The following is a 27551-nucleotide window of genomic DNA, read 5'->3' as shown; positions in this document are numbered from 1 at the left end:
TGAGTTATGTTTAAAAAGTATTGTGTTTGAAATTTTTTGTTGCAAACAAATTAATAAATCACCACTGAGCTCTTAAATTTTGATAACAAATTATAACACTTTAGTTTAAAAGGCCAGTAAAATGAGATGTCTTCCCACTTCTGCAACAACGCCCTCCCCCTCCCCCCCAAAAAAATCTAAACAGCTATGGCAAAGTTATTTCAAAATCTTTTTTTAATGGTTATGAAAAATAATTCAATCAAGATTTCCAATTCTAGCAATACTATTAGACCATTTATCATGTAACTTTGTTTCTGGAACCAATTTGATTTCCTGCTGCTGCAAAACAGACTATCTTCACCTTGTATCTTATCTACAGTGGGTTTCATATTACAAAGGGCTTCTGAAACAGAACTTTGCTATGGAACTGCCCAAAAGGTAAAATGCATATGGAATTTTTTTTTTTTTTTACTTCAATAAGTTACAGCTTTCTTCTTTGTGAATCTCGTATGTTTGTCTCCATCAAAACATCAATGGTTTGTATTTTTGCTTTCTGATTGCTGAATAATGTTCGTTTCCAGATGTCCTTTTATTTTATATTTCTCATATGTGTGATGAAGAGAAAGAAACGTTAGGCAATTTTATTCTATAAAATGTTCTTCTTAGAAATTAAATTGTAACCCATTTGCCCACTAAGGCATAAAGTGAAAGCCTGCTCTTTCTTTCTTTTTTCTTTCTTCCTTTTTTCTCTTCCTTTCTTTATTTTACTTTCTTACTCCTCTTACTCTTTCTCTTGCTTTCTTTTAAATATTGTCTTCAAGCATGTGTCAATAGCTATGTTAGAACTAATAAAAATCACTCCCTCCCCCAGACTAGCCTGGAGTCTATTCAGGTTTGGCATGTTTTTTTAAGTGAAAAGGGGAGGAAAGAATGCCTCTCTCCTACAATAGCACTGCATTCACTAGTGAAGGGTAAAAAGGATCTTGACCTGCCTAAGACTTTGGATGAACTGTAGAGGACCAGGGATCATGTGGTGAGGGTTTAGATAGTAGAAACAGTAAAAGGAAATAGAGGTGAAATTTTTCACTGAGTTCATTGTGAATTTAAGAAATTTAATCTGAAATTATATGGCCCACTTTTTGAGCTGAAATAAATCCCAGCAATTGTTTAGTTTACCAGAGAGAATAAAACAGAAAAGGATTAAAATAAAACATACGTTAGGTTCCATCATCCAGGCCTTTGTGGGAACTCTTTTATATGGAAAAGCAAAGAAGTGTCCTGTTTTATATACTTCATTCCTTAAATAGAACTTAAATTTCATCAGATAGCATTGCCTGCTTACCCTAGAATGGGCTGCCACTCTGCAACTGCTTGTATGGCTTAATAGGTGTGAATTTTAACTTCTGAGCCTCTCCCTCCAGGTGTTTCTAATCTGAAAAATGACTAAATGAAAGTAAGCCAAAATGGCAGATTTCTGTGCCAGGGGTTTTTATGATATCCAAACATCCAACCACTCACCATCCTCATGGAATAAATGGGAACAGTTTCACTTACTTTCTGGGGCAGACATCACAAGTCTGCCTAGGGCCTATGCCCTGCCTCAGCAACCTACCATGCATGTGCCAGGGTTTAGCACATGGACTCATTTTCTTTGGCACACCCATAAGTTGCTGCCACCACAATCCTGCTTTACACAGCCTGTAAAAAGCTGCTATCAACCTTGAATAGCAGGTTCTAAGCAGCCTCCCTTCCTCCTAGTCACTCTTGGCTCCTTTTCCCCCACCCCAGGCCCATCTCTTTTTGCCAGAAGGAAAGAGCTAAGCACTTGAACACATCACTGTCAATTCCTTAAGAAAAATTGCTACCTTGCTTTCCTACAAGATGAAAAGCCAATTCAACAATGCTTAAAACCGTGCACAGTTGAACAAAGGAGCATAAAAAAATAATAATAATATTCTAAAAGTGTTTTTCTAAATTTCTCTTCCATGATGCAAAGGCAGTTTTTTTCTCTTTATTCTTCAGAAACATATAATACAAGGAATGTAAACGATCATTTGATTAATTTGTTGCCCTCCCTTGGCTTTTGATTTGTTTAAAAACAAGCAATAGTAAATTGAATTTTCTCTTCAAGTTGGTCAGGAAAAGTACCCAGAGAGTTTTCTGGTCTGAGACCGATGCACATGGGGATAGTTACATTCATTTAAGGAAATAAAATATGAATGTTTTTCTCAGCCAAGGAGGCCCTCCAAGTGGCATTTTGTAATGTATTAAACCTCTCATTTGTTTTAGACAGGTGTTCATCTGGCAAAAGTTGTAATTTGTTTTTTATTTTCTTTCCTGAAAGGAAATAAATTTCATGACATTTTTTCCCTTTTTCTCTATTTTGCGTTTCAAATGAAAAATAACGGAAAGAAATTTTAAATGAGGTGGGCTCTCAGTTTGTAATTTGCTCATCTAAGCTGACACTGGACTGTTCTTCACTACCTAAATGTCTCCATTTTGTAACAGGTATCTCTGGGAGTCTCTACCACCAGACAGAATCTCTTTGTAGAGAAATTAAGGCATATATCCATGTTGCCCTTCATTCTTGGCTTTGTGCAACATCCAATTTCTTTTCATGTGTCATGTGTCACAATCAAAGATGAGCTATCCTGAAAGCAGCCCTTGTCAGCTCTTTTGAGAGTTTGTGTGTGAGCTTACTATCTGTTTGCCCCTGTTTAACAATTTCTCACATGCTTTCCCAAAGGAAATCACCGCCCCATGATTTCAAGATGTCTGCACTTTCAGATCCTACTCTGAGCGTTAACCCTTCAAATTACAAGAGCATAATATGCTTATCTGCCATCTTCGGATCCTTCTTCATGCATTAATAGTAATGCTAAGATGTCAGTCCTCATCATGTGATTAAGGCACTATGCTAAGAAGGTTTACTCTTCACAGCAAGCCAATAACATAGGTACTATTGATTTATAGATGAGAGAACTGAGGCTTGTGGAGGTTAAGGTGACTTGCCCAAGGCCACACCTAATAAAATGACAGAGCCGGGATTCAGATTCTATCTTCCAACCTCTCACCTTTAGCCACTGCAAGACATTGCCTCTCAGAGGTGTTACATTACCATGTCATTTGTGCTGTCATGGCAGTATCTGTTAGGAAAACAGAGGTGGAACTGAAATGGACTCTTCTGGGTGTATGGAGAGAGCTCATTAAATAGGCATATCTGAACAGGAGTGTAACAGGAGAGTAATAAGGGAAGGGCATTTTGAGGAGAGAGAACAGTTTGTCCAAAGGCAGATCAGGCAATACAGGAACAATGCATCAGGGGAGGTGGAGACAAGGCTGAGAAGGCAGGTGGAGTCACGCTCAAGTGTAAGCAACAGGGGTCCATTAGAGTTAGCAGTGATCGTAGATTAGTTCTGGAAGTGTATGGCCTCATGTTGTATTGGGGAAAAGATTATATTGACATCTGCTACAAGTATACTTCCTGATACTAAGCTGGAGAGAATTGCAGATTTTTCACAGCAAGAATCCTTTTGCCCATGCAGGCAAGATGCAATACATGCCTATAGGGAGAAACCACTTTCACTAAATAAAGGCCAAAATCAAGGCAAACTTTTCAGATAGTTAAAAACTATCTTAGCTGTCATTAAAGCCATGAGAACATGTTGGTTTCTAGCACTGATTTATAAAGTGAAGTGTTAGATTTCACTGTTCCCCAAAATTTTATAATGAAAAAATATGGTGGAACATTTAACTAAACATTGCACAATTATAAAAAAAATTTCTCACATATTTGAAGTGCATTAACTCTCCCATTTGAGGAGACATTTTCTGCATGAAAGGTTGTATTTATACCAGTTAGGTGAATACTTCAAAAAGTACATTTTTACCCTTTGGAAAAATTGGACCATACTATAGAGCTATTAAAAACATCTCAGTAATCATGAATCTGGCTGTATGGAATGCAAGAGAGGAAAAATTCTCAGGAGTCAAGTATTTTCCCCATCCCATGCTTTTTAGAGTAGTTATCTAAAATCTATAAATTTGATGATACATTTATGGTTTTTGCATTTCACATAAAGGAATGGAGTAGGATGCGAGGGATGAAGGCACTTGTGCAATAAAATTCCTACACGTATTGCATTGCATTCCACCACAGAAAGTGTGCTGGAAAGAGCATGGTTAAAAAACAAAAAACAGGGACTTCCCTGATAGCGCAGTGATTAAGAATCCACCTGCCAATGGTGGGGACATGGATTCGATCTCTGGTCCGGGAAGATCCCACATGCCACGGAGCAACTAAGCCCATGTGCCACAACTACTGAGCCCATGTGCCACAACTACTGAAGCCCACGCGCCTAGAGTCCGTGCTCCACAACAAGAGAAGCCACAGCAATGATGAAGCCCACGCACCACAAGGAAGAGTAGCCCCCACTCTCCGCAACTAGAGAAAGCCCGTGTGCAGCAATGAAAGACCCAACGCAGCCAAAAATAAATAAATAAATTTATTTTTTTAAAGTGAAGTATTGTTATAAAAAAACCCAAAAAACAAAAAACTCCACTGCTTGCTAGCTCATTTTGGATTAATGATGGCATCTTAATTACAATAATTTGAACTCTGATAATTTTAGCATCTAAACTGTGGATGTCCATTCTACTGAAAAAGCCTACTCAAAAGCTAGTTTTACTTTATCTATTACAGGACACAACTATTTTTATTGAATTTATACTAAAAGAAAAATGCAGATTTCATTTCAGCTATCTGTGGCATAAGCACTGTTCTCCTTTTTTCAGTAAAGATACATTTGGCAGAGTTTAAATACTGAAAGTCTTAGTGCCAGAGGAAAATTTTTCAAAATGGAAAAAAAGAAGTGGCTTCTTGATCACTTAATGGCCATATCTGTCTTAATACATTTATTTCTTAATATATAAATAAGATTTAACAAATCAAAATAAAATATGAGTGACACCCATCCTGTGATCAAATCTGGTGCCTCTTCATGGTCTGCTGTCTCATCTCACCATAGGCTTTTTTTTTTAACAGTTAAGATTTGTTAGCCTGAACTCAACTTTAACAACTTCTGAAACTCATGTGTTAAGTTACAGCCCATAATAGGATACAGCTGCACAAGGGTGAGTTTCTAAGTTATGATTTTTCTGTTTAAATGATACGGTTTTACTGATTATGTGCTACAGATTGATTTAAGAAATGTAAGACAACTTTAGAAGCCTTTCATAAAAGAATCTTCTTTATTTAATACATTTCATATTGGTGTTTTAACCCTAAAGGCTCTTATTTCTTTTCTTCCATGTTCAAATGCTCATATAAGTTTAGTCTGTCAAGGCAGTTTTAAAAATCCTATTTTAAAAGAAAAAGGAAAGAAAAAAGAATCCTACTGAAAGTTTAATAATGACAAAATAGGCAATTATTACACTCCCTGTAGTTTTCTACATTCTCTCTCTGCTGTCCTTAGAATACTGTTTGAATTATGGTGTTGCTTTTTTTTTTTTCCTACTGGGATGATAATCAGTTGATCCCTATTTTGATCTCATCCCATTAATGCAGCTGTGGGAACCCATCATCTAGTCACCACCCCTTTCACACTTATGGGCTGTATAGTGTAGTTTACATTTTTCTCATGTGCCTCTGTACTATGAGTTATAGTTTTGCTGGCATGTTTTTGTCCACACCTAAGTTGGAAGTCCCAGGAGGGCAAAGCCATACCTTGCACTTCTATGTAACCCCCAAGGTGTCTCCCACAAGGCCAGGCACCTAGCAGGTGCACAACAGACTTTTCTGGTGGCTGATTTGTTTATTTTCTCCCTCACAAAAAGGGGGAAGATTTTTCCCATTGTCAAGTGAAATATGATGAAATAAATGGTACTGGGACTTTCTAAACCATCATCCATTGATACCTTAATCACAGCCTAATTGCATGCAGGGTTAAGCTGACAGCCCCATGAAACAGGAGGCAACATGGAAGAAGGATGGGCTGTGAAAATAAACACAGCCACCTCAGGCAACTTCCCCAGAACACTGCCTCAGGTTGGCCTTGGTAGAGCAGCCCAAATTATCCCATATACCACACTGGCAGTGACTCAGATTGCCAGTCCTTATATTCATCCTCAGGGTCTACCCTCAGCTCTGGGTCACACAACTCTGTGTGCACCAAGCTCTTTAGGGCCAAACTCTGTCCGTGCCTTGTACATAAACCCTAGTTGGATAGCTGTGGCAGGGTCATGGAGAGCTTTCTTATAATGACTCTACCCGGGGAAGGTATGTTACATGCCTAAAGCCACATTTGCACAGATTTGACCATTCTAACTAAACAGAACTGGTCAGCAAAGTAACAGTGTTTGATTTTTTTGTTTGTTTTTTGTTATCTTGGATCCTTGGTTATCTAAAGTCAACAGTCCTACAAAGTCTCTGGAATATAGTGCAGTGTCAGTGCCCAATGGCACATGGGAAAGATATCAATATATACTTCCTAACTGGTTAAGTGGATTACATGAGGTTTTTAGTCTATGTAGCTTTTGTGATTGGATGACATCATTTGAACCATGGTGCACAGATAAAGCACATTTGGGAGCTCAGGCCTGCTATTGCTGCTGCCGTTCAATTGTGATATATTTAATGACCTTTTATTTTAATGTCTTTGTGATTCCCTCTTGTTCCTTGATATTCTCTCCCCTCTGCCTTCTTAAAAAATTATCTTGTACATCCAAAGATATTTTTTTAAAAGTGTTATTTAAATTTCTCCCCAAATGACTTATAGTTCAGCAATTTAAAATTCTAAAGGTGAAAATTAAACCAAAACGAACGATGTACTTTTTTGCATATTATAGAGAATCTCCCAAGAGGTTAATTTTGTAAAAAAAAAAAAAAAAAAAAAAACAACCCAAAGAATCTTAATTCCCTCAGAGAAAGTGTTCAGGGTAGAGAATGGGGACCAGACCAGAAGAAAAGAAAAAGCAAACAAAAGAAACACAACCAGCTTCCCAGCTGCTGAAGGAGCTAGGCACTGACTCTGGAGCGTTACTAAAAGAAAATAATGCTGGGAACAAAGCAAGACTCTTAGCTGTCTCAGCTCTGTTGTGTGGCTGTGGCTACCTTTGAAAGAGTATCTACAGAAAAGAAGAAGGGGCCCAAGATTCCTACATATTGTACATGACACACAAGCTGTGTCAGCAAGATTCCATTAGCCTGGTCAAAACTTGTCAAAGCCTGAGGATGGTTATAAATGTTTAGACAGCTGGCTCTGTTGGTCAGTGTCCTGGAGTTAGCCAAGCCAAGCACAAGACCCACAGGTACCCCATTTTGCTTGAATGGCAAATTGGCATCATGCCTTGAGCTGGCTCCTTAAATTATCTGAGGGTCCTTTTCCTATTTCTCCTCAACAAATCTAGGGAATCACATTGACAAAAACAAGTTGTACATGATTGAATTGCTAGAATAGAAAATACTGATTAACTTTATTTTAAAGTATCACCTGCTAAGAGTAATTAAAAGATTGTATTAAAATATTGCATAACAAAAAAATCCATCTGTTTGGAGGCAGAGAATCGATTTGAAAATATGTTTAGCATCTTGAAAGCCTCTTAATGGTTTATCCTTAAATGGTAGCCTTTCCAGTTTGTCTTTAATTGTTTTTGGCAAGGGAAATTTTGCCCAGCTAGAATTTTTTTCTCATGTAAGGCATAAAGAAATTGCTTCTTTTTTTCTGATAGATTCATAACATAACATTCATAACATACTTTTAAGACCCCTTATTACTGACAAATGACTGTCTTCCCGGCAGGACTTACCTGGTATTAGGTAATTGAACTGGTCAATGAACTATAATGTTTCTACTTTCCTGAAGCACAATCAGTCATTAACATTGATTTCAAATAAGAGTTAGCCCCTCTCTGTAGTTTTTGCTAAGAGCAGTTCTATTGCCATTAGCATTTATTAGAAAGTGAAAAATTGGGACAGACATCCATGTCTCCAGATTTTGAGACATGTAGCATTTCATCTATTTATTTTCTGTCCATTATGAAGCTTTGACTTTAAGAGTGAATGATATTAAAAGAGCTTTCTTTTTTCCATCTCTGAACTCTTCACATATTTTGGAAATAAATTAAAAAGCACAATGTGTCCAATTAGGAATTTTCAGATTTGAGAATATTTTTAGAATGTTTAATGACGTGGTTTCCAATACAAGAACAGTCAGTCTCAAAGATGCAACATGCAAGCATATAATCATGCCTTTTCCTTTCTTCCTTCACCTTCTCTAACCACAAATAATAGCTAACACTCTAGTGCTTACTATGTGTGAAGCTCTATTCTGAGCATTTTCCATTTTAAGCTTTACAGCAACCCTGTAATGTAAGTACTATATTTTACAGATAGAACAGGAGCACTAGGTAGGTTTCTTACAGCGGTAAAGACAGGATTCAAACCCAGGCATTCTGACTTCAGAGTCCATGCTTTTAACTACGTAAGGAAACTGCTGCCTGTTGATAAAATGTGGAGATAGAAGATGCAGTACACGTTTTATTGTGTTCAAACCAAAGCCCCTATAATCCATGGGGCATTTACATCCTCTCCATCTCAGAGTTCCCATATGAAAACATATATCATGTGTCCCTATTAGCATCTTCATCGTGTCCAATCTATGAAAATGACAAGCTCTGAGTTTTTAGGATAAAGGCCCTCTGAGTGGCTTCATGCTCCTTCCAGACTACAAAAGGAGCATTCTCTTGCTTGCTGCATCTCCTACTCACTCCTCATAGAGATTTTCTGCCCAAGCTCCTCCCAGAGAGACATTCTTCCTGGGCTCACCCAGATGCATAAGAGCAACTGCACATTCTCTCCAAGTATTTGTGCCCTTGTTCTTCATGAATGGAGCCACTACAGGCAGCTCATCACCTCAGGCAAAGACAAAGGACAAGGAACTCTGTGTTCCTGCCTTTCTCTCCCACTTGGGTAAAGCTGAGGCACCAGAACAATAGGATCAATTTCCAATTATTAAAAGAAACAAACTCCCCTTACCCTGTCTCTTATCAAATTGTACCCCCTTCCTAATGGCATCCTTCCCTATTGCTCCCACACATAATTCCACAGCTGAGGCATTACTGTTTTTCTTACTCTTTTTGTCAAATGCCACTCTCACTCCTTTGAGAGCACAGTTTCTATCCCTTCCCCCATCCCAGTGTAAATCTCATTTTTCTGAGGTGGCTCATATTAGGCCCTCCTCCTATGCATATTTTTATTCTTTAATTAATTTATTTATGTGTTTTTGGCTGCGTTGGGTCTTCGTTGCTGCGCGCGGGCTTTTTCTAGTTGCGGTGAGTGGGGGCTACTCTTCCTTGTGGTGCATGAGCTCCCCTCATTGCGGTGGCTTCTCTTGTTGCGGAGCACAGATTCTAGGCACGCGGGCTTCAGTAGTTGTGGCTCGTGGGCTCAGTAGTTGCAGTGTGCCGGCTCTAGGGTGCACAGGCTTCAGTAGTTGTGGCACAGGTTCAGTAGTTGTGGCTTGCAGGCTCTGGAGTGCAGGCTCAGTAGCTGTGGCGCACAGGCTTAGTTCCTCTGCGGCATGTGAGATCTTCTTGGACCAGGGATCGAACCCATGTCCCCTGCATTGGCAGGCGGATTATTAACCACTGCACCACCAGGGAAGTCCCCCTACGCTTGTTTTTTTTCTGACCTTTTCAGTTCACGTTTATCTACTTTTCCCCTTGAATCTGTTTAATTATTGTGCCATAAATTTTAAAGTTTTAAATATTACCTTAAAATCATTTCTGTTCTACAATGTAGCAGTCTAGTATTTTGTTAACAAATTATATTATGAATTCATTATTTCTGCAATCATATTGTAAGCCTTTATGAACAGAGGCCTATTTTGACTGCTTTGTTGTTTTTTTTTTTTTTACTCTATACCATCAAAGACAGGGTTACCAGATACACCAGTGCCTCATTGCTGGTTAATTGTGGTGTTCTGTTATACAATTCCTGATCTCAGAGACTACTTTCAAATCCTTTTCAATACAGTGCTCCAGGCAGTCAACATAAATGGATTAGAATTGACACTCTGAGACAAAAGTACTTACCATTCCTGTTCAGGATTTCCCTAAGTCCTAGTTATCATGAAAGTAAAGCCGCAGCTGGCAAGCAGCTAGCAATCACATGTTTACTCTGCCCAGGCTTCATCTTTCTGCACCTCCTCAGCCATCTCCATCTGAGCCATGGCTGCCACCACCACATCCATGCTGTGCGGGTACCATGGTGGTTCATATAAGAAACCTCCTATCTAGAAGGAAGTCTTGATCTCTCCATGAATCGTAGTACCTTCACCTATCTTCTGTATGTTCATTCAGTTGCACAGTACAGATATGTAGTTTTCTTAGATTTCAAATGAATTCAACAACTGCTTCTAGATGAATAGCCCTGTGCTAGATACCAAGGAGGCTACAGAGGGGAATGAACTAGAGTCCCTGCCCTCTAGAATCAATCAGCTGTGAGGCAAATAACATAATACTGTACTCTATAAGATGAATTGTTATCACAAGGCATTTCATTCCTCTGGCCAGAAGTAAGTCCAGCCAAGTCTGACTTGATAAATTTAGCCTGGAGCACCACATCTATTTTATTACATGGCTTATAGGAGATTAAGTGCTAAGACATAGGGCCACTAATGGAATAAGAGCACAGAAAAGTACATTCATATGGGCTAGAACCAGTGGGCAAGGCGTGATGGAGGACGTGGCATTTCCTCTGAACTATGAGAATAAATTGGATGGATAGAAGGGAGGGGCAGAAACAATACTCAGGATAGGAAGGAGAACTTGAACCAAAACACAGGGAAAAAATATGCAGTATATGTTCAAGGACAAGTAAAGACACTGCATTTGCTGAAGCTGATTGAGAATTTCTGCTAGAAAGGGTCAAAGGTTGGATGGTCAAAGTGTTCCACATTGTCGGATGTCTTCATTGGTAAACTGCCTTCTGTGAAGTTTGATGCTGAACTTTATAATCAGAGAGAAAGCTTGAGGAAGGAGAAAATGAAAACCTCATTTATGAAAGACTTGCTTGGGGATCTAGTTACCACTCTGAAAACTGTCCTATTCAGATTTTAAAACACAGTGATGAAAAAAGTATCCACACTAATGTCTATAAACTGCATAGCAAATTGTCGTCTTGTTGATGTGAAAATTTTCAAAATTGCTGAAGAGATTTGTCTCAGTCAGCTTGGGCTGCTGTAACAAAATACCATAGACTGGGTAGCCTAAACAACAGAAATTTATTTCTCACATGTCTGGTGGCTGGAAACTCCAAGATCAAATTGCTGGCACACTCAGTACTTTGGAGAGAGCCCTCTTCCTGGTTTGCAAATGGCTGCCTCCTCACAAGGGAGAGAGAGGAAGCTGTGGTATCTCTGTTCTTATAAGGACACCAATCCCATCATGGGGCTCTACCTCATAATCTCATCTAAACCTGACTATCTCCCTAAGTCCCCACTTTCTAATACCATCATATTAGGGGTTAGGGCTTCAACATATGAATTTGTGAGAGACACAGATGTTTAGTCCATAACAGGGTCTATTACATGTGTCTGAGAAAACAATTTGGAGCAATGGAATTCATTAAGAAGTTTGATGTGCAAAGTCAATTCAGAGGTTAAATTGCTTTCTTTACTCTCAGATGTTATGAACTGATAGAAATCACAAAAAGGAACTGGATTTCATGCTGTTGTTCCTAGGATCTCCCCAACAATTCTCTCTCCTTCCACTTCCTCCCATACCCCCAGCCTCAGCCATTTGACATTCTGTTTCTTTCTTTTTTTTTTTTTAAACATCTTTATTGGAGTGTAACTGCTTAACAGTGGTGCGTTAATTTCTGCTTTATAGCAAAGTGAATCAGCTATACATATACCCCCATATCTCCTCCCTCTTGTGTCTCCCTCCCACCCTCCGTATCCCACCCCTCTAGGTGGTCACAAAGCACTGAGCTGATCTCCCTGTGCTATGCAGCTGCTTCCCACTAGCTAATTATTTTACATTTGGTAGTATATATAAGTCCATGCCACTCTCTCACTTCATCCCAGCCTACCCTTCCCCCACCCATGTCCTCAAGTCCATTCTCTACGTCTGCGTCTTTATTCCTGTCCAGCCCCTAGGTTCTTCAGAACCTTTTTTTTTTTTTTTAGATTCCATATATTTGTGTTAGCATACGGTATTTGTTTTTCTCTTTCTGACTTACTTCACTCTGTATGACAGACTCTAAGTCGTCCACCTCACTACAAATAACTCAATTTCGTTTCTTTTTATGGCCGAGTAATATTCCATCGTATATATGTGCCACATCTTCTTTATCCATTCATCTGTCGATGGACACTTAGGTTGCTTCCATGTCCTGGCTATTGTAAATAGAGCTGCAGTGAACATTGTGGTACATGACTCTTTTTGAATTATGGTTTTCTCAGGGTATATGCCCAGCAGTGGGATTGCTGGGTCGTATGGTAGTTCTATTTTTAGTTTTTTAAGGAACCTCCATACTGTTCTCCATAGTAGCTGTATTAATTTACATTCCCACCAACAGTAAAAGAGGGTTCCCTTTTCTCCACACCCTCTCCAGCATTTATTGTTTGTAGATTTTTTGATGATGGCCATTCTGACTGGTGTGAGGTGATACCTCATTGTAGTTTTGAGTTGCATTTCTCTAATGATTAGTGATGTTGAGCATTCTTTCATGTGTTTGTTGGACATTCTATTTCTTTATAGTAATTTTACCAGTTAAACATCAGTTACCTTGACAAAGGCAAGACCAATAGATGACCTGTAGTATTAAACCCTGAAGTCAGAGAGTTGCTCAGCTTGGCTCCAGCATCAGCCAAGTTGTTATTCATCTGCATTCTCTGGGTCTCCAGCTGAGGATTCACTACCTCTCTCCTGTCTGGTGTCCAGATTCACTATGGATGACCAATTTATCTTGTCATGGCTGTGGATAAAGCCCTTTTCCTTTAGTGTCCATTCAGACAAAGTAGAAACTCTTTAGAAAGAATTTCACTAAACTTTGGGAGAAATAATACCTAGCCACAAACGATGTATTCCAGACGATAGCTTCCTGATCCTGAGGTGGAAGGCACAGTCAGACAGAGAAACTTGACCTTGACTTTTGTTCATGCCCCTCTTCAAAGGAAGCCTGTTCCAAAGCCCTCCTCGGTCTTTTGTCATTTCCTCTTGTTCCTCTTGTGGTCTCTCCTTTAGCCATTATTCCTTGAAAGAAGGGACTGGAATGGGAGGCCTAATCACAACCCCCCTCTGAAGCCCACAGCTGGTGGGTATTTACAACATTGTTTTAAACCAGAGCAAAGTGTTAGCTGAAGATTAATCAGGATACCTGTTCACATGACACAGACTGCTCATTCACTGTGACAGTTCCAAGCTAGAAAGTGTCATATCACTTGTATGAAAAAAATACAGATATTAACCCTTTGCTTTGTTTGACTGCCAAAAACAAGTATCAGAAAAATGGCCCATAGAAAATGGTAGGTGAAGTAATTCTTGTGCAGAGCCTCCTGCACCTTTCCTACCAACAGCCTCACAAAGGCAACACATCTTCCATACCTTTCATGACATTCAAATATTCAGTTAACCTTTATTCTTCTTCTAAAATGCTTCTAATAGATGTAGACATGCATGAAAACAACTTAAATTCCATTATAATTAGGCGTGGCTCAGGATGAGCAAAGAGCTAGACTATACACCCAGACCAAACTAGGTTAAAAATCCCAAGGCTAAGACTTAGTAGCTGTGTGATTGTATCCTGAGCATCTTTTATTTCTTATCTCTATGTTGTGGATAATACCTGTTGTAAGAATTAAATGAGAAAATGCCTAGTGCCTGGCATATAATAGGCACGTGATAAGAGAGATGAGAATAGCAACTTCATCCTATCCTACTCAGGACTTCTCAAGCTTTAGTGTGCATCAGATTGCCTGAGAATCTTGTTTAAAATGTAGATTCTGGTTCAGTAGGCCTGGGAGCATGAGAGCCTGAGGGGCCTGGAAGGTGACTTGAGGAAGTTTGGAATGAGAAAGAGTATCAAGACATAGGGTCTTCTATGACTTGCCAAGAAGTTATTTGTTCTGTAGGTAATGAAGGACCCACAGAAAGATTTTAAGATGTGAGTGATTTAATTAACCATAAGATTCAGAAAGATTACCTGGAAACAGTTGAGGATGGGTTGGATGGGAGGGTGATTGGAGTCAAGTGGGTACTGTGGTATATCTGGTTAGATATGAACCAATGCAGCAGTGGCAATATTAACTGAGAGGAAGTGATGACTATCAGAGACATCAGGATACGGAACTGACAAAATCTGGGCATTTATTAGATCTGGAGAGAGGAAATTAAGTTTAAAGTTCCTGTCAGGTTTCTGATTTACGTGACTGGGTATATGTTTATATCACTTTCTAAATAATTTGGGAAAAGAGTTTACGGAAAAGAAAATGGGTTGAGTCTGGGAATATGTTGAATTTCTGTGACATCCAAATGGAAGTATCTGTTAACAAAGTTGGAGTTACAAGAGGATGTTTTGGGAACTATTGGCATATATTATGGTAGATGGATTCATGGAAATAGGTTCCGTCATTCAAGAACAGTAGAGAGAGAAGCAAGAAAAGACAATGATAAGGCTCTTGTGCAAATCAACATGAGAGGTGAGCAGAGGAAGAGAAACCCATAAAATAGACAGAAGAAATGATAGAAATACAGAAGAAGAATCAGGGAGAATACTGTCAGAAAAGCTTAGGGAGATGAGAGTTTTTGGAAGAAATTGATCGGCTGTGTCAAATGCAGTTAGAGGTCAAGTAAATAAGGACTGAAAGTTAGAATTAGTGATATTTGCCAAGTAGTTTCAGTAGCATAATGTAGAGGAAAGCCAGATTGTTGATGGGTTAAAAATGAATGGCAGGGGGACTTCCCTGGGCGTCCCGTGGTTAAGACTCTGCGCTTCCAACTCAGGGGGCATGGGTTCCATCCCTGGTCAGGGAACTAAGATCCTGCATGCCACATGGCATGGCCAAAAAAGAAAACAGAATATTCACGAGGTTAAGTGTTTCTTTTAATTGATTCATTGATTCATTCATTTATTCATTCATTTGTTGTCTTGAGCATACTTATGGCCGCTGAGGAGTGAGTAAAGAGAAAACATTTAAAAATAGGAAGCCAAGAGAATTACTAATAGAACAATGCCCAGAAGAAGCAACACAACTTCATTTGAGACTGAAGGAAATAAGGTAGAGCTGGGCACTTGTGCAGATGGGTCACTAGATGTAGGGAGGGATATCACACGCTTGGTGGCTTAAGTTTGTAACGTGAAAGGCAGTATCATTGGCTGGGCACTGAAGGTGCAACTGCAGCTGGCGACTAAACTGTGTTGTGAGGCCTTTCCTCAAATTTGGGTGGTTTTCTTCAGCAGTACTTGACCCTTTGCTTGCCTTTTCTTTGACATTGTCCATGAACCTTGTTGTTGCTACTTCAAAAAAATAAAGGAGCATGTGTTTCGTAAATAGAGCATCTTCAGATATACTGATCTTTGAAATTCCAAACAGCATGCTGGCCTTCTTCCCTCTGCACTCCATTCATCTGGTTTTCCAGTCGACACGAGGAGATAGAGATAGAAAGATGGATTGTGTGTGTGCATGTACATATGTTGCACTCTTTAGAGGTGATGACATACGTAAGACCATCAAAGAAATCTTCCAAGGTTGCAGAATAAAAAATTTGAAAACTGCTACATTTATTCATGCAGAAATTTTACTTAGTACCCACCTTTGAACTCTTTAATCCACACAGTTTTACGTGCCAAAATTCTTGTGTTCATTTTACCTAGAAGAGCATGAATCTTCAGCTCCTTACTCCACTTTTCAGCTGAACATCATTCAACAATGAACCAACTTAAAATAGCCGGTTAATGGCCCTTGTTGACTATCAGGGCAACAGACCACTGACTTCGGTTTTACGCTTCAATCTTCAAGACATCTCTGCTAAATTCTGTAGGTCACGGGCAAATTGAAACACAAATCAGCCCACTCACAAAATACTTGTTTTCCTGGACATGGGAGAGAGAGGAAGTTGGGGAGCAGAAATACAGTTTAGGAAATAAAAGTTCTAATTCTATTTTGGGTTACATCAACTGGTGGAAAATATTACTTCAAATGTTTTTGAATGAATGAAAAATGTCTGTAATTACCAAGCTCACCTTGACCACTTAGCATGTATTTTATTGGTTAATTCAATTATCCCCTCTGATAGTCTTATATTTCCCAGTTTCTTTCCCAAAACACATCTTAAATACTAAAAACTACAGTTCTTAAATATACACAGGCATCCAGTTCCCTGGGTGTCTTGCAAATTTTCCTGAACTACACCTTGTAAAACTGGAAGCTGATGGGTGACCTAGGAATGAAGTGAAAGAGCCAGGTGCTCTGGTCAACAGCTTAGAAAGTGGTTGTGCAATGTTTTTGCCTCCAAGTCAAACTCTGTGACTCTCCTGATTCCCTGCAAAATAACAAAACCCAGCATTTTGAAGCACATGTATTCAGAAATATATCAGGAGAATGTCAAAGGGCATAGACACCATATTACAAAAAGAAAGTTTGAAAGAAGAAAAGCTATTCAATCTAGAACCTGAGGAAACCTGAGAGTGGTCTATTTTAGTACACTTTTATATGCAAGTGTGAGATGCCAATTCAAAACGGTTTAAGGTAAAAGCAGATGTGTTGGTTCAGGAGCTTAAGCTATGACATCAGAACTTAGTCTTTCTTTCTCTGTCTCTTGGTTCTACCCTTCTCTATGTTGGCTTTCTTTTCAGCCATGAGTCTCCCTTGCCTGGGCAGCACCATACTTCTCTCCTATAACCCCAGCAACTCTAGTGAAAAAGGAGAATCCAGTCTTCTGACATTTCCAACAAAAGTCCTGGACTCATTGACTCTAAATGACTTGACTTTGGTCTAATCCCCAATCCTCAACCCTGGAGAAGACTTGGTTAAAGGAAAGGTGGTTCTTCAAGGAAAACTTTCGTGCTATTCCTGCAAAGAGGGACAACAAATGCCAGGGAGGCAAAAACAACAGATGTCCTATACCACCTTCAATTATGTCATGGGTTCTCTTATGAATACGGGGATTAACCTCTATGAGGTCCCAGAAATGAGAAATAGCCCACTTGCATGAACCTTATAGGAAAGCAGATTTCCACTCACTTCCCAAAATGACCTTCTTATAGTTAAAACCATTAGCATTTGAAATGGGCTACATCAAGATGTGCCAATTACCCGGTCCTTCCGTGTGTCCAGAATCTGGCCAAATGGGCAGCTGTCAGTGGTATTGTGCAAGGAATTCCTGCATCAAGCAGAGCTTTGCCTGCATGACCTGAAAGGTCTCTTTTGCCTCTACAATTCTATTATCCTTGTTAATTTCCACAATTCAATTTGCAGTACAGGATAAACAAACCAACCTAATTTGATCTGGAACTTCTACAGGCTATCATAGGTCATTTAATCTAAAACACATGGCTGTAGCCATTACTACGTTTTCTGAAGTCATCTAACAGACGTGGTCCTTAACAAGGTTTCCATGTTATTAGTTTCACTTATGGTTTTTTTTCCCCAGCCTCCTGCTTATTACACAATTGCTTTCATTCTCCTTTGGATTAGGGTGGAAAGGAGCATGAAAGAGTTTTCTTCTTTCTGCCTTTCTCCTCTTAAATCTTATAATAGGTGAGTTCCAATTAAAATTACATTGCTTGGGGCTTCCCTGGTGGCGTAGTAGTTAAGAATCCGTCTGCATGCAGGAGACACGGGTTCCAGCCCTGGTGCGGGAAGATCCCACATGCCGCGGAGCAACTAAGCCCGTGTGCCACAACTGCTGAGCCTGCACTCTAGAGCCCGTGAGCCACAACTACTGAGCCCACGTGCCACAACTACTGAAGCCTGCACACGTAGAGCCTGCGCTCTGCAACAAGAGTCACCGCAATGAGAAGCCCCTGCACTGCAACAAAGAGTAGCCCCTGCTCGCTGCAACTAGAGAAAGCCCACGCGCGGCAACGAAGACCCAATGCAGCCAAAAATAAAACAAATAAAATAAATAAATTAAAAAAAAATTACACTGCTCATATATTTACCTTTGAATTTAGCTTTCACTTTGCAGGTCTAAGAATCTATGAGAAACAGGAGTGGGAGTCATGGATAACCATAGATCTGGACAAAGTTTATTAAGGAAAATTTTCAGAGAAGGAAGAGTGAGATTTTTAAATTTGTTATCAAAAACTAATTTGTAAATTTAATATACTGCAATGCTGTTAGAATTAGGGTACCAAACCACTTGAGCCATACTCATGAAAAAATAAACACATTTGTGTTAAATAGTATTTGTTTCTTTCACAACTGAAAGCACCCCACACCCCCACCCCACCCAAACATACACATACTCCCTTCTGCTTAAACTGGAAGTGCCTTGTTACACAATCCAACCCACAAATAAAATGTTGTTTTTGCTAGGGTATGTCCATCCTTAATAACTGATTATATTTCTTGTCTTTTTCAGTGAATGTTGTGTCAATGTTACAGGAATTTTGGGAAAGCAAGCAGCAACAGAGGGCTGCGTTCCCAAGTGAAGGTGTGGTAGTCTACGAGTCGCTGCCGTCTCCTGGACCACCCTTTGTGAGTTATGTGACCCTCCCAGGGGGAAGCTGTTTTGGCAACTTTCAGGTAAGAAGCAACCATAAATTGATCAGTGAAAGCTGATTGAGTTAAAACAGAGTAAGCCCTTTTATAAAATGGTACATTGTAAGTTTTCTTGGGTCTAATGAAAAAAGTTGTGCCACATTCCATTATGTAACAGAAAATTGGTCAGATGTTCCCATTTTTTTAAATGGGAAGTATTTTTTATTAGGGTGTTGTCCCCTGATATTTCTTTATGGAAAATGAATTTTATAGTATTTTATTTGCCTAACTGCTGCTGCCTTTTTCCTCAAATATTTTAGAATAAATCTTAAAGAACAAAGGAACTTGGGCAAAGTCCTTCCATCAGGGCCCTTCCATCAGTAGAAAGTCTTCACGTTTATGAAATTTGTAATCAAATACTAATCAATCTACTACACACGAAAGCATGAACCTATAGCAAAGGTTGAGGGTCACAGGGCTGGGTTCAGGCACCTATGCCAATCCCAAGTTCTGCCTCTGAATAATTGTAGACCCTTGGGAAATTTATTTAACTTACTGATTTCCCTGATTTTGAGATAGGGAATAATACCCACAGGGTAGGTTGAGAATCATATGAAATATACATGCAATGTGTTTATCTGATATATAGCAGTTATTCCAAGAGGTTGAGAGTCATATGAAATATACATGCAATGTGTTTATCTGATATATATAATGTGTTTATCTGTTATTCCAAGTATTATTTTGATAATTAGTATAAAGACTCTTCCAGTTGGTTAATTCTTTGTTATGTTTATGATGGGTGTAAAAGATGATACATTTCTAGTTGTACACCTGTTCACACAAAAACATTTGTCTGCATTAACAATCAGTATCTGATTGTGTGCGTAACAAATACTTATTGAGTGACTAGGAAATATCAAGCACTGGATCAAGTAATGAGGATATGGTCCATACCTTAAGGAAAGAAATGTACAAAAATTATAGTAATTACATAGTAATATTAGAGGGTCAATGAAAGCACAAAAGTTGGCGCTTCTCAATTTACCAGTCACCTTTATAAGTACCTCTTTAGTGCAGTAAACTGTCTCTTAATTTTCAATAACTGGCAAAAATCCTTCATTTATAGTTTATGGACAATGTGAAACTCAGAAGCGCTCAACTTTCCCTCTTAGCTTTGACAACTAGGAAGCCCAGAGGCAAAATTTCAGTGTATCTCTTTGTAGTATGTCTATAAAACTTACTGTCGTGTAATTTTTAGGACTAACTTCATACTTGATATTATTTATATTTCTAACTTTACTCTCCCTTTGAACTTAGTGTGCCTCACTCATTTATTTCGTCCTGTTACCATGTATCTGTTTTATATTATTTCAAATCCTTTGTGTGCCTCACTCATTTATTTCGTCCTGTTACCATGTATCTGTTTTATATTATTTCAAATCCTTTGTGGAGTAAGGGGAAGATATAGTTTAATAAATAGACCCACAAACCTATGTCTGCCTAGGGAAGTCAGAAAAGAATTCATGGGAAGCAATCACACACTGAGATGTACAATTGAGGGTGTCTTTGGCAATCAGTAAAGAAGAGATAACATTCTCAGCATAGGGAACAGTGTGTACAGAGGCATGGAACAAGAGAAAACCACAAGAACTTTCAGAATTTGGGGATCCTAAGTGTGTCTGTGACAGGGAAAAAGTAGGAGATGATGGTAGGCACTCATATCAAACTATAAGGGGTGTTCATGCTTTGCAAAGAAGAACAGGTTTTATTCTATGTAAAATCAAAATCCCTGAAAGATTCTGAGCAGGAGCATGATATATTCAAATGTGTTTCAGAAAGCTTACTCTGACAGTAGCCTGGGGTAATTTTAAAGAACTGCTTTCAAAACTTCTGACACCGCCAGCCAGTGAGGTCTTGCCTTCTACCCTGAGCAGTGGTCAACAGTGGATTTTTACCTCTGACTAATGAAAGTGAACTGCCTGATGAGGATGATTTGAAAATGGCTCTAGAAGCCTTAGAACAGAACTTGATGGAATCCTAGACACTTAGACATGGATGGGGAGCAAGGGACGGGGAGGAAAGGCAGCAAATGAGGAAAGGATTCCCTAATCCACATGAGTCTGCAGGTCCATCATCGAGCGTTCAAGGTGAAGTCTGCCTACTCATAGAGAGCTCCCATCAGACTTCCCATTCAGGGGAGGCCTCCTAGGAAAACAGAGCTGCTCAGCCACAGAGCAAGGTTTTGCCAGCCACCTAAATGAATCTGGTTTTTTTTTTTTGTCCATGAATGTCAATGGACTAAAGATCACCAAACATGTGAAGAAATCCAAAAGAAAAAAATTTTAAAAAGGCCAAGGCAAGCAAACAAAAGAACAGAAATAATTTAAGCAGCAGAGTATGTAAAAGAGTATTACAGTAATTATCTTCAGAAAATTGTGGAAAGATAAGTATCCCTAAAACAGCTAAGAAAAAAGAAGCAAGCAGGGAACAGGAAATTTAAAGTGTGATTGCCAAATTAGAACAATAATTAGAACAAATAAAAAATGAGTAAACAGATGAATAGACATAGATCACAGCCAAATTAGTAAAGGATAACAAAGTAAAAAATGAATAGTAAATTTTCTAGAACTTAGAGCAAAAAGACAAAGAGATGGAAAAAGAGGACAGGAGACATGGGGATAAATCCTGGAGGTAAACATTAATCTAATAAGAGTTCTAGAAAGAGACAAAGGAAATAAGGGGAAGAAATAAGTAACAGAAGCAATTTTCTTTGAGTTAAAGGAAAGCACAAATTTTCATATTGAAATGGCCCACCGTATTCCAAGCAGGATCATGACAAAAAGTCACACAGCTCTGTGGCTGTATGAGACTAAGGGACAGCATTCTGTTTAAAAGATGGATCAAGGGACTTCTGTGCATTGATCTTACTGTTGTTTTGGGTTTTGTTTCGTTTTGTTTTAAGGTAGATTTGATTTATATGTAGGATAGCTATGGGGGAGCTGATATGAAATTGGGCAAAAACTGGCAAACCTGGTCAAAAAAATGAAAAACTATATATTTGAAAAGATAAACAAGAAAGACATTTGTGAGTAAGAAAAAAGAATAAAAAACATACATTACTCTCAGCATGAGAAAGGGGATGTAATCATAGGAGTGTGATATAAAAATACTACATGAACTATTAAAAAAGCATAAAAACTTACATAATATTGACTTTTTTCTGGGAACTCTGTTATCTTTGCAATTCTTCTATAAGTCTAAAGTTATTTCAAAATAAAAAGTAAAAAAGAAAAAAAAATGGCTCCAATGGCTCCCTACTATTTTACCTTCTTATTAAAGTTTGAATTCCTTATTCTGGCAATAAAGACTTTACAACTAGCCCCAACTTTCCCAGCTTTATCTCCTGAATTCTTTTCTGACACTCAGTGCTTCAGCCTGACTGTCCCTCATCCAGGCCTTGACCTCTTCCAGCCACTCCACACTCATACTATGACTGACTCATGAAGTGCTGTTGCCACCTTCTCTTCATGTCTAAACCCTGACTATCTTCCAGGACTTCACTTAGATATCACATTTTCCATGAATTTTCCCTGAAGCTCCCCACTAAAAATCTTTACCTCTTCTGATTTTCCAGTGCAGTTAGTTATCTCTGCTTCTCTTCTAGTATTTCATGTTTTTTACCTTATGCTACAGCTACTTATGTGCATGTTCTGTCCCTATAATAAAATGTAAGGGCCTCAGGGACAGAGTCTGTATCCTTATATCCCTAAGATGCCAAGTACTGGGCTTTGCATATAGTAAGTGCCTAATAAATGTTGTTGAATGAATAGCTAAATGATGAATAACAAATCCGAAGAATCAATGAAGTTTATATATGTCCTTTTTAAAAAAAATATAATCACTATTGACAGATATACAAAACAATATATACTATTACATACAACATAATATATCAACTAAGGTATTTCACCTCACTCTGTAAGATGGTGGGCTAGGAAGGAAAAATCAGTAACATTAAAATCAGCTGATATTATTATGTTCATATCTGTGATTAAAGTTTTGAAAGTGGATTAATTTGAAACTATTGATTTAAAAAAACCTTCTATTTCTCTCTGAATTTCGTTTATGCAAAATAACTTTCCCTCCACCCTATACCCATGATCTCGAATAACCAACATTTGGCCATACACACCCATGCATTATGTTTGTTCATATGTAATAACTACATTCATTATAATGTACTTAGAATATAATGCTTTTGACAGATCAGTAAATAGATCTAGAGGATATGAGTCTAAGAAATTCTAATGTTCTTGTTTTTGTTTTTGCTTCCTTGAGAATTATGAATTTCCCTATTGTCTCATAAATTTCTACTCCAAATGATAAGACATCCCGTATGTAGTAAATTTACCATCCTCCTTATAGTCTCTAAAAAATAGAAAACAAAATTTAAAAAGCTGAACTCTTCAGCAGGTAAGCCTCTTGGTGATTTCTCTGATCATTTCAGGGTTTCCTTTTCCTTATGTTTAAATCATCATATTTTAAGGTTCTCAGGAGGATTGTTAACATCCTTGCTTTAAAAGATCCAGAATTTCCTGAATCAAATATGTTTTGAAAATGTCTTTGGGTGATTGGCTGCCAAATCTTAACCTATTTGGCTCCCCAAAATGTGATTTGAGAAAGGAAGGAAAAAAAAAAGAAAGAATATTTCTCCTAAAGCAATGTCCTTACACTTTTCATGGTCAGTTCAGAAACTGTCTTCAGTGGTTTCAACTAAACCGTCTAAATGTTATTTTTACCATATAACATTTTATCATATTTTTGCCAGCAGTTGGCCTTAAGAACCTACATGCTCATTCCTGCAATGCCTTTCACGTAATCAAATGTCACCCTTGTGCATTGCAAATCATTTCATGATGGATTATTAATGCCAAGACCATGTGCTGGGACATGGAGAAACCATTATGCCAGCAGTAGCCTTCTTACTGAGCCGTGGACGTCACCTCCAACGGTGCCAAGTAATTGAAAATACTTGAAGTGGAGTATGGGACTGGACTGCCAGATTAATCCTTCTGGTTCATGAAAGCTGTAAGAGATTATGCTCATTCATTCTTTAGAAAAGTGGTACTCAGACTGAGCTTTAGTTTTCTGATTAATCAAAGGAAAGCAGTCAAAAGGCTCTGGTGGACACAAACCACTGGTTTTATGCAAAGAAACCTCCCACTGAAGTAAATGAGAGGCTTGTGTCCAAGAAGACTAATTAAAGAATTTTCAGTTAGTTTTGACGCCACAACCCAAAAAAAACAGAGAGCCAGAGGGAAAGAAAGCAGCCATAACCCTGCCTTTTAACTGTGCCTTCACAAACTACTTCAGTATAGAAAAAGAGAAGTGAAAATATGATTCACTTTTGAATTTCTAAACGATAAATAAAATGATCTACTGTTATAAAATTATTTGTCTTTTAGAAAGTTATACTGAAACACATTAGTGCTTATTGTGTCTTTTATAAAAGAAACTATCTTCTAAGGCATTAAGTAGAAATTCATGCATCTTGGGTGTATTTTCTCTATGCCATTTTTGTCTAGGCAGTTAATCCTTCCCTAGCCCCATATCATGACCATGAAAACTTGCAGTAATTTCCATTTTTTACAATGAGGGCAACACAAGGGCCATCAGATCAACGTTTGGCTCCCCTCTTGATGAACTCAGAAGGAAAGCCACTCATTGTTTCAGCAGCTGTTTTTGTTTCCAAATCCAAAAGGGGGAACTTAATTGAGTATTTTCTCTTATTTTATATTTTGATTAAAAGATCTGTGATTCAAGTTTTGTTTTCAAGCCAGTGATGTTGTCTTCCATATAGTCTGCTAGAATGATTTGGATTAATGTATTTTACTCTTATTTGGAATAAAAAGTAAAACTTCTTTGAGTGTAGTACTACATCATGTGATTATGTGCAAAAGTTATGACTGAATAAAAAATGTATCACCTGGCTAAAACATTGATGTGATAGCTCGATTTATTTGAAGTGCAGAACACTCATTCAATGAGATGTCATACTTTTTTTCACGTATTTTGTTATTGTTAAAATTGCTTTACAGAAAAACAGGTGGTAAACACTGGGGTCAGGTACTTAGGCTGTTTGTATCATGCCAGGTGCTGTGTGAAATTGAGATGTTTAATATTTCCAGAGGCAAGCTGTTGATTGATTTTTTTTTTTTTTTTCATTTCCAACCAGTATTTGGCATTGTGTAACAGGGTCACACAGTTGGGAGGTATGAGAGGGAACACTCAGAGCAGATGAGTTTCTTCCAAAGCTCTGTCTCTGAAAGGCCTTCCATTTTTATGCCACTTGGTTTTCAAACCAAAGCCTTTGCCTGTGAAGACATCTGGAAAAACTACTTTTCCAAGGTACATACTATCTAAAAGGATAGGGGTTTTGTTTTAGTCACTTTTAAGGCAGTAAGCACACTTCACCTTTATTATCAGATATAAAACACATGTTTTATACTTTCATGCATTGCATGATTCTTCTTCTCAAAGTCCAGGGAATTAAAAGTATATTTAAATCACAATAGAGTAAGTTTATAAAATTAAGTTTTTCCCGAGAGAGAAGGACTAAGAGAAAATTTGATTAATTCATAGACTTGGCTAAATGGAATTGTAATGCTCTCTTTTTTACCGATTATTAAATAAGGTCTAGCCTTAACATTCCATGCTCCAAAGAGAGATTTAGTTCCTGCCGTAAAATTGAGACTACTGCCTTGCACTAATGCTGTTTTAATGCCAACTATTACTGTTTGAAATCAACCATGACCTCTTCTCTGTCTCTAGAGTTGTATACCTTGATGCAGATGTACAACATGCTATGCAATGTAACTTAACTTCTAAAGGAGGTATTTCCTGGTAGAAATCTCCACAGGAAAGCATCCTGTTTTGCAACTAATGAGACTCAAAGATAGGAAGGTTAGTTATAACCCCTTCCCATTTGAAAGTCATATGTCAGCTAATGATCAGGCTTTCATGGCTTGCCCGTGAAACTGGAAGTGCATATTGTTTTAATGAGACCTAGTTATTCTCCAGAACACTTTGCTAACTTTACTTTTTTTTAATCAAGCAAAGTGAATAGAGATATTCACATATTGTTGTTTCAAATAGAACAGCAGCATATAGTGAAAGGAATGCTTAGGAAAAGTCTCCCTGGTAAATAGACTTGGGACAATCTCCAGGGGAGTCCCCCAGCCTCAGCTGATAAACTTTAGGAAGATGCTCACTGTCTCACAAGCTGCTGAATGAGGAAGAAAGGTTCCCCACCCTACCCACCCCCATCCCTCTCCGTGCAGAGCCAAGTCCTTTTACATCAAAGCAACTATAAAAATAAACCAAAACTTTGAGCCCTGATCAATTCATCTTGTCTTCACCTTAAGTTGAAAAAAGAATAAGAAGAAAAGAAAAAAGGGAAAAGAAAAAAACCTCAAGGAGCAAAACAACATGGTTTTGTAATAGTTACCAGGGACCTTGGTCTAGGTATGTGTGTAGAATAGCATTTGTGGCAGAGGTAAACGAGGAGGAGGCCAGGTGGTTTGTATTATAAAAATAACATTCTGACCCACCATGTGCATGAAACGTTTCTTTCAGTTGACAGGAACTGGTGAGTTTTCTCTGAAAATTGGACTCCCAGACCAGTCCCCTCCCCCATACCTAGCAAAGACCCCCATTCCCAGCACACACAGAGCTCCAAATTGTTCCCAATGTATTTGCAGCCAGCCTGACCTACAGAGAAAGAGACATGATATTAACTTGGGTGACTGAGTCTCAACGGTTGCCCTTTTTCACATCACCGTCTGGAAGGGAAAAAAATGCTAATATATCTACGAATAGATAAATTGAAACACATGCAAATGTTCATGCTTAGACCGGGGCAGTCAAGGTCTTAAAGAATTGAAAAGGGGACAATTAGTATCAGGGCCTGGTTTGTGGCATTCTTTGTGCTGATGGCTTGCTGTCAGGATGAAACTGAGGTGTTGGTGACACTGACCAGAGCTGGCAGGTCTTACACACAAACTCTGCAAGTCAATTGCTGAGACTTGCACTCTGAGTCACAAAAGCAAAACACTCCCAACCACCTGAATGACAGACTTGACAGCCTAAAGGATCTGGGCAAGAATTCTCACCTCGCACAGAGTCAGTTTATTTGGTTTTGCCACCTGCGAAGTCCCAGCTTGGGAGAGCCCCTTGGGTCCCATGGGCGATTGATCAAATGCCACCTAAATAACACTGACCTGCCCTTGGCCCCAGGGAGGATGGCATCTTCAGCTTTGAGTTTGCATGTGGATAAAATCTGTCAAATGTATAATACATGACAGGTCTTATTCCAAAAACCTTGCTCCTTACAGAGCACTTTTCAACTCCTCGGCTACCATTGGTAGACACAGAATAAAGTGTACCTAACTCAGTTTTATACATTTAGGATCTGCAGACCTTTATTTTTCTTGATGTCTTTAATATGCAAGTATAAAAAATTCTAAGAAGTCTGTTGTTTGTTTAAGATGGAGAAACGTCACTTATATTGATTTCTTTCCACATGCTTTCGTAAAGAAAACACTGTAGTTGGGATGTATGGACAGAAAAATCTTAGGGTCCAGAAACAGTCACTCAACACATGTTCTAATACAAAGCAAGGGAAAAACTATCAATAAAATGAGGACTACCAGGACAGTTACTGTTCAGAGTATAAATTGTGTCATCCTGGCTAGAAAATGTTTCTGTGAACAGTAACACACTTATAATAATTTCAATTTTTATTGTGATCAATAATTAACAATAAAACTAGTATCTTACTAGGCATTTCTATGTTTACAACAT

The 27551-nt window shown here is 38.5% G+C and overlaps 1 protein-coding gene across 1 annotated transcript in view; it reads left to right on the top strand.

Moving 5' to 3' along the window:
• The window catches only part of LIX1 (limb and CNS expressed 1), a gene marked incomplete at its 5' end in the record, with an annotated part of 47855 nt that overhangs the window by 466 nt on the left and 19838 nt on the right, over positions 1 to 27551 (top strand). The window contains one exon of the mRNA XM_079917205.1: positions 18568 to 18731. Coding sequence (XP_079773331.1) covers positions 18568 to 18731 — 164 coding nt within the window. The remainder of the gene's footprint in view (positions 1 to 18567; positions 18732 to 27551) is intronic.

The sequence above is a fragment of the Stenella coeruleoalba genome (genome assembly GCF_951394435.1).
Source record: "Stenella coeruleoalba genome assembly, chromosome: 3".
Classification (NCBI taxonomy): Eukaryota; Metazoa; Chordata; class Mammalia; order Artiodactyla; family Delphinidae; genus Stenella; species Stenella coeruleoalba.
Note: the sequence above shows the minus strand (reverse complement) of the source record. Positions and strands in the feature narration are given on the sequence as shown.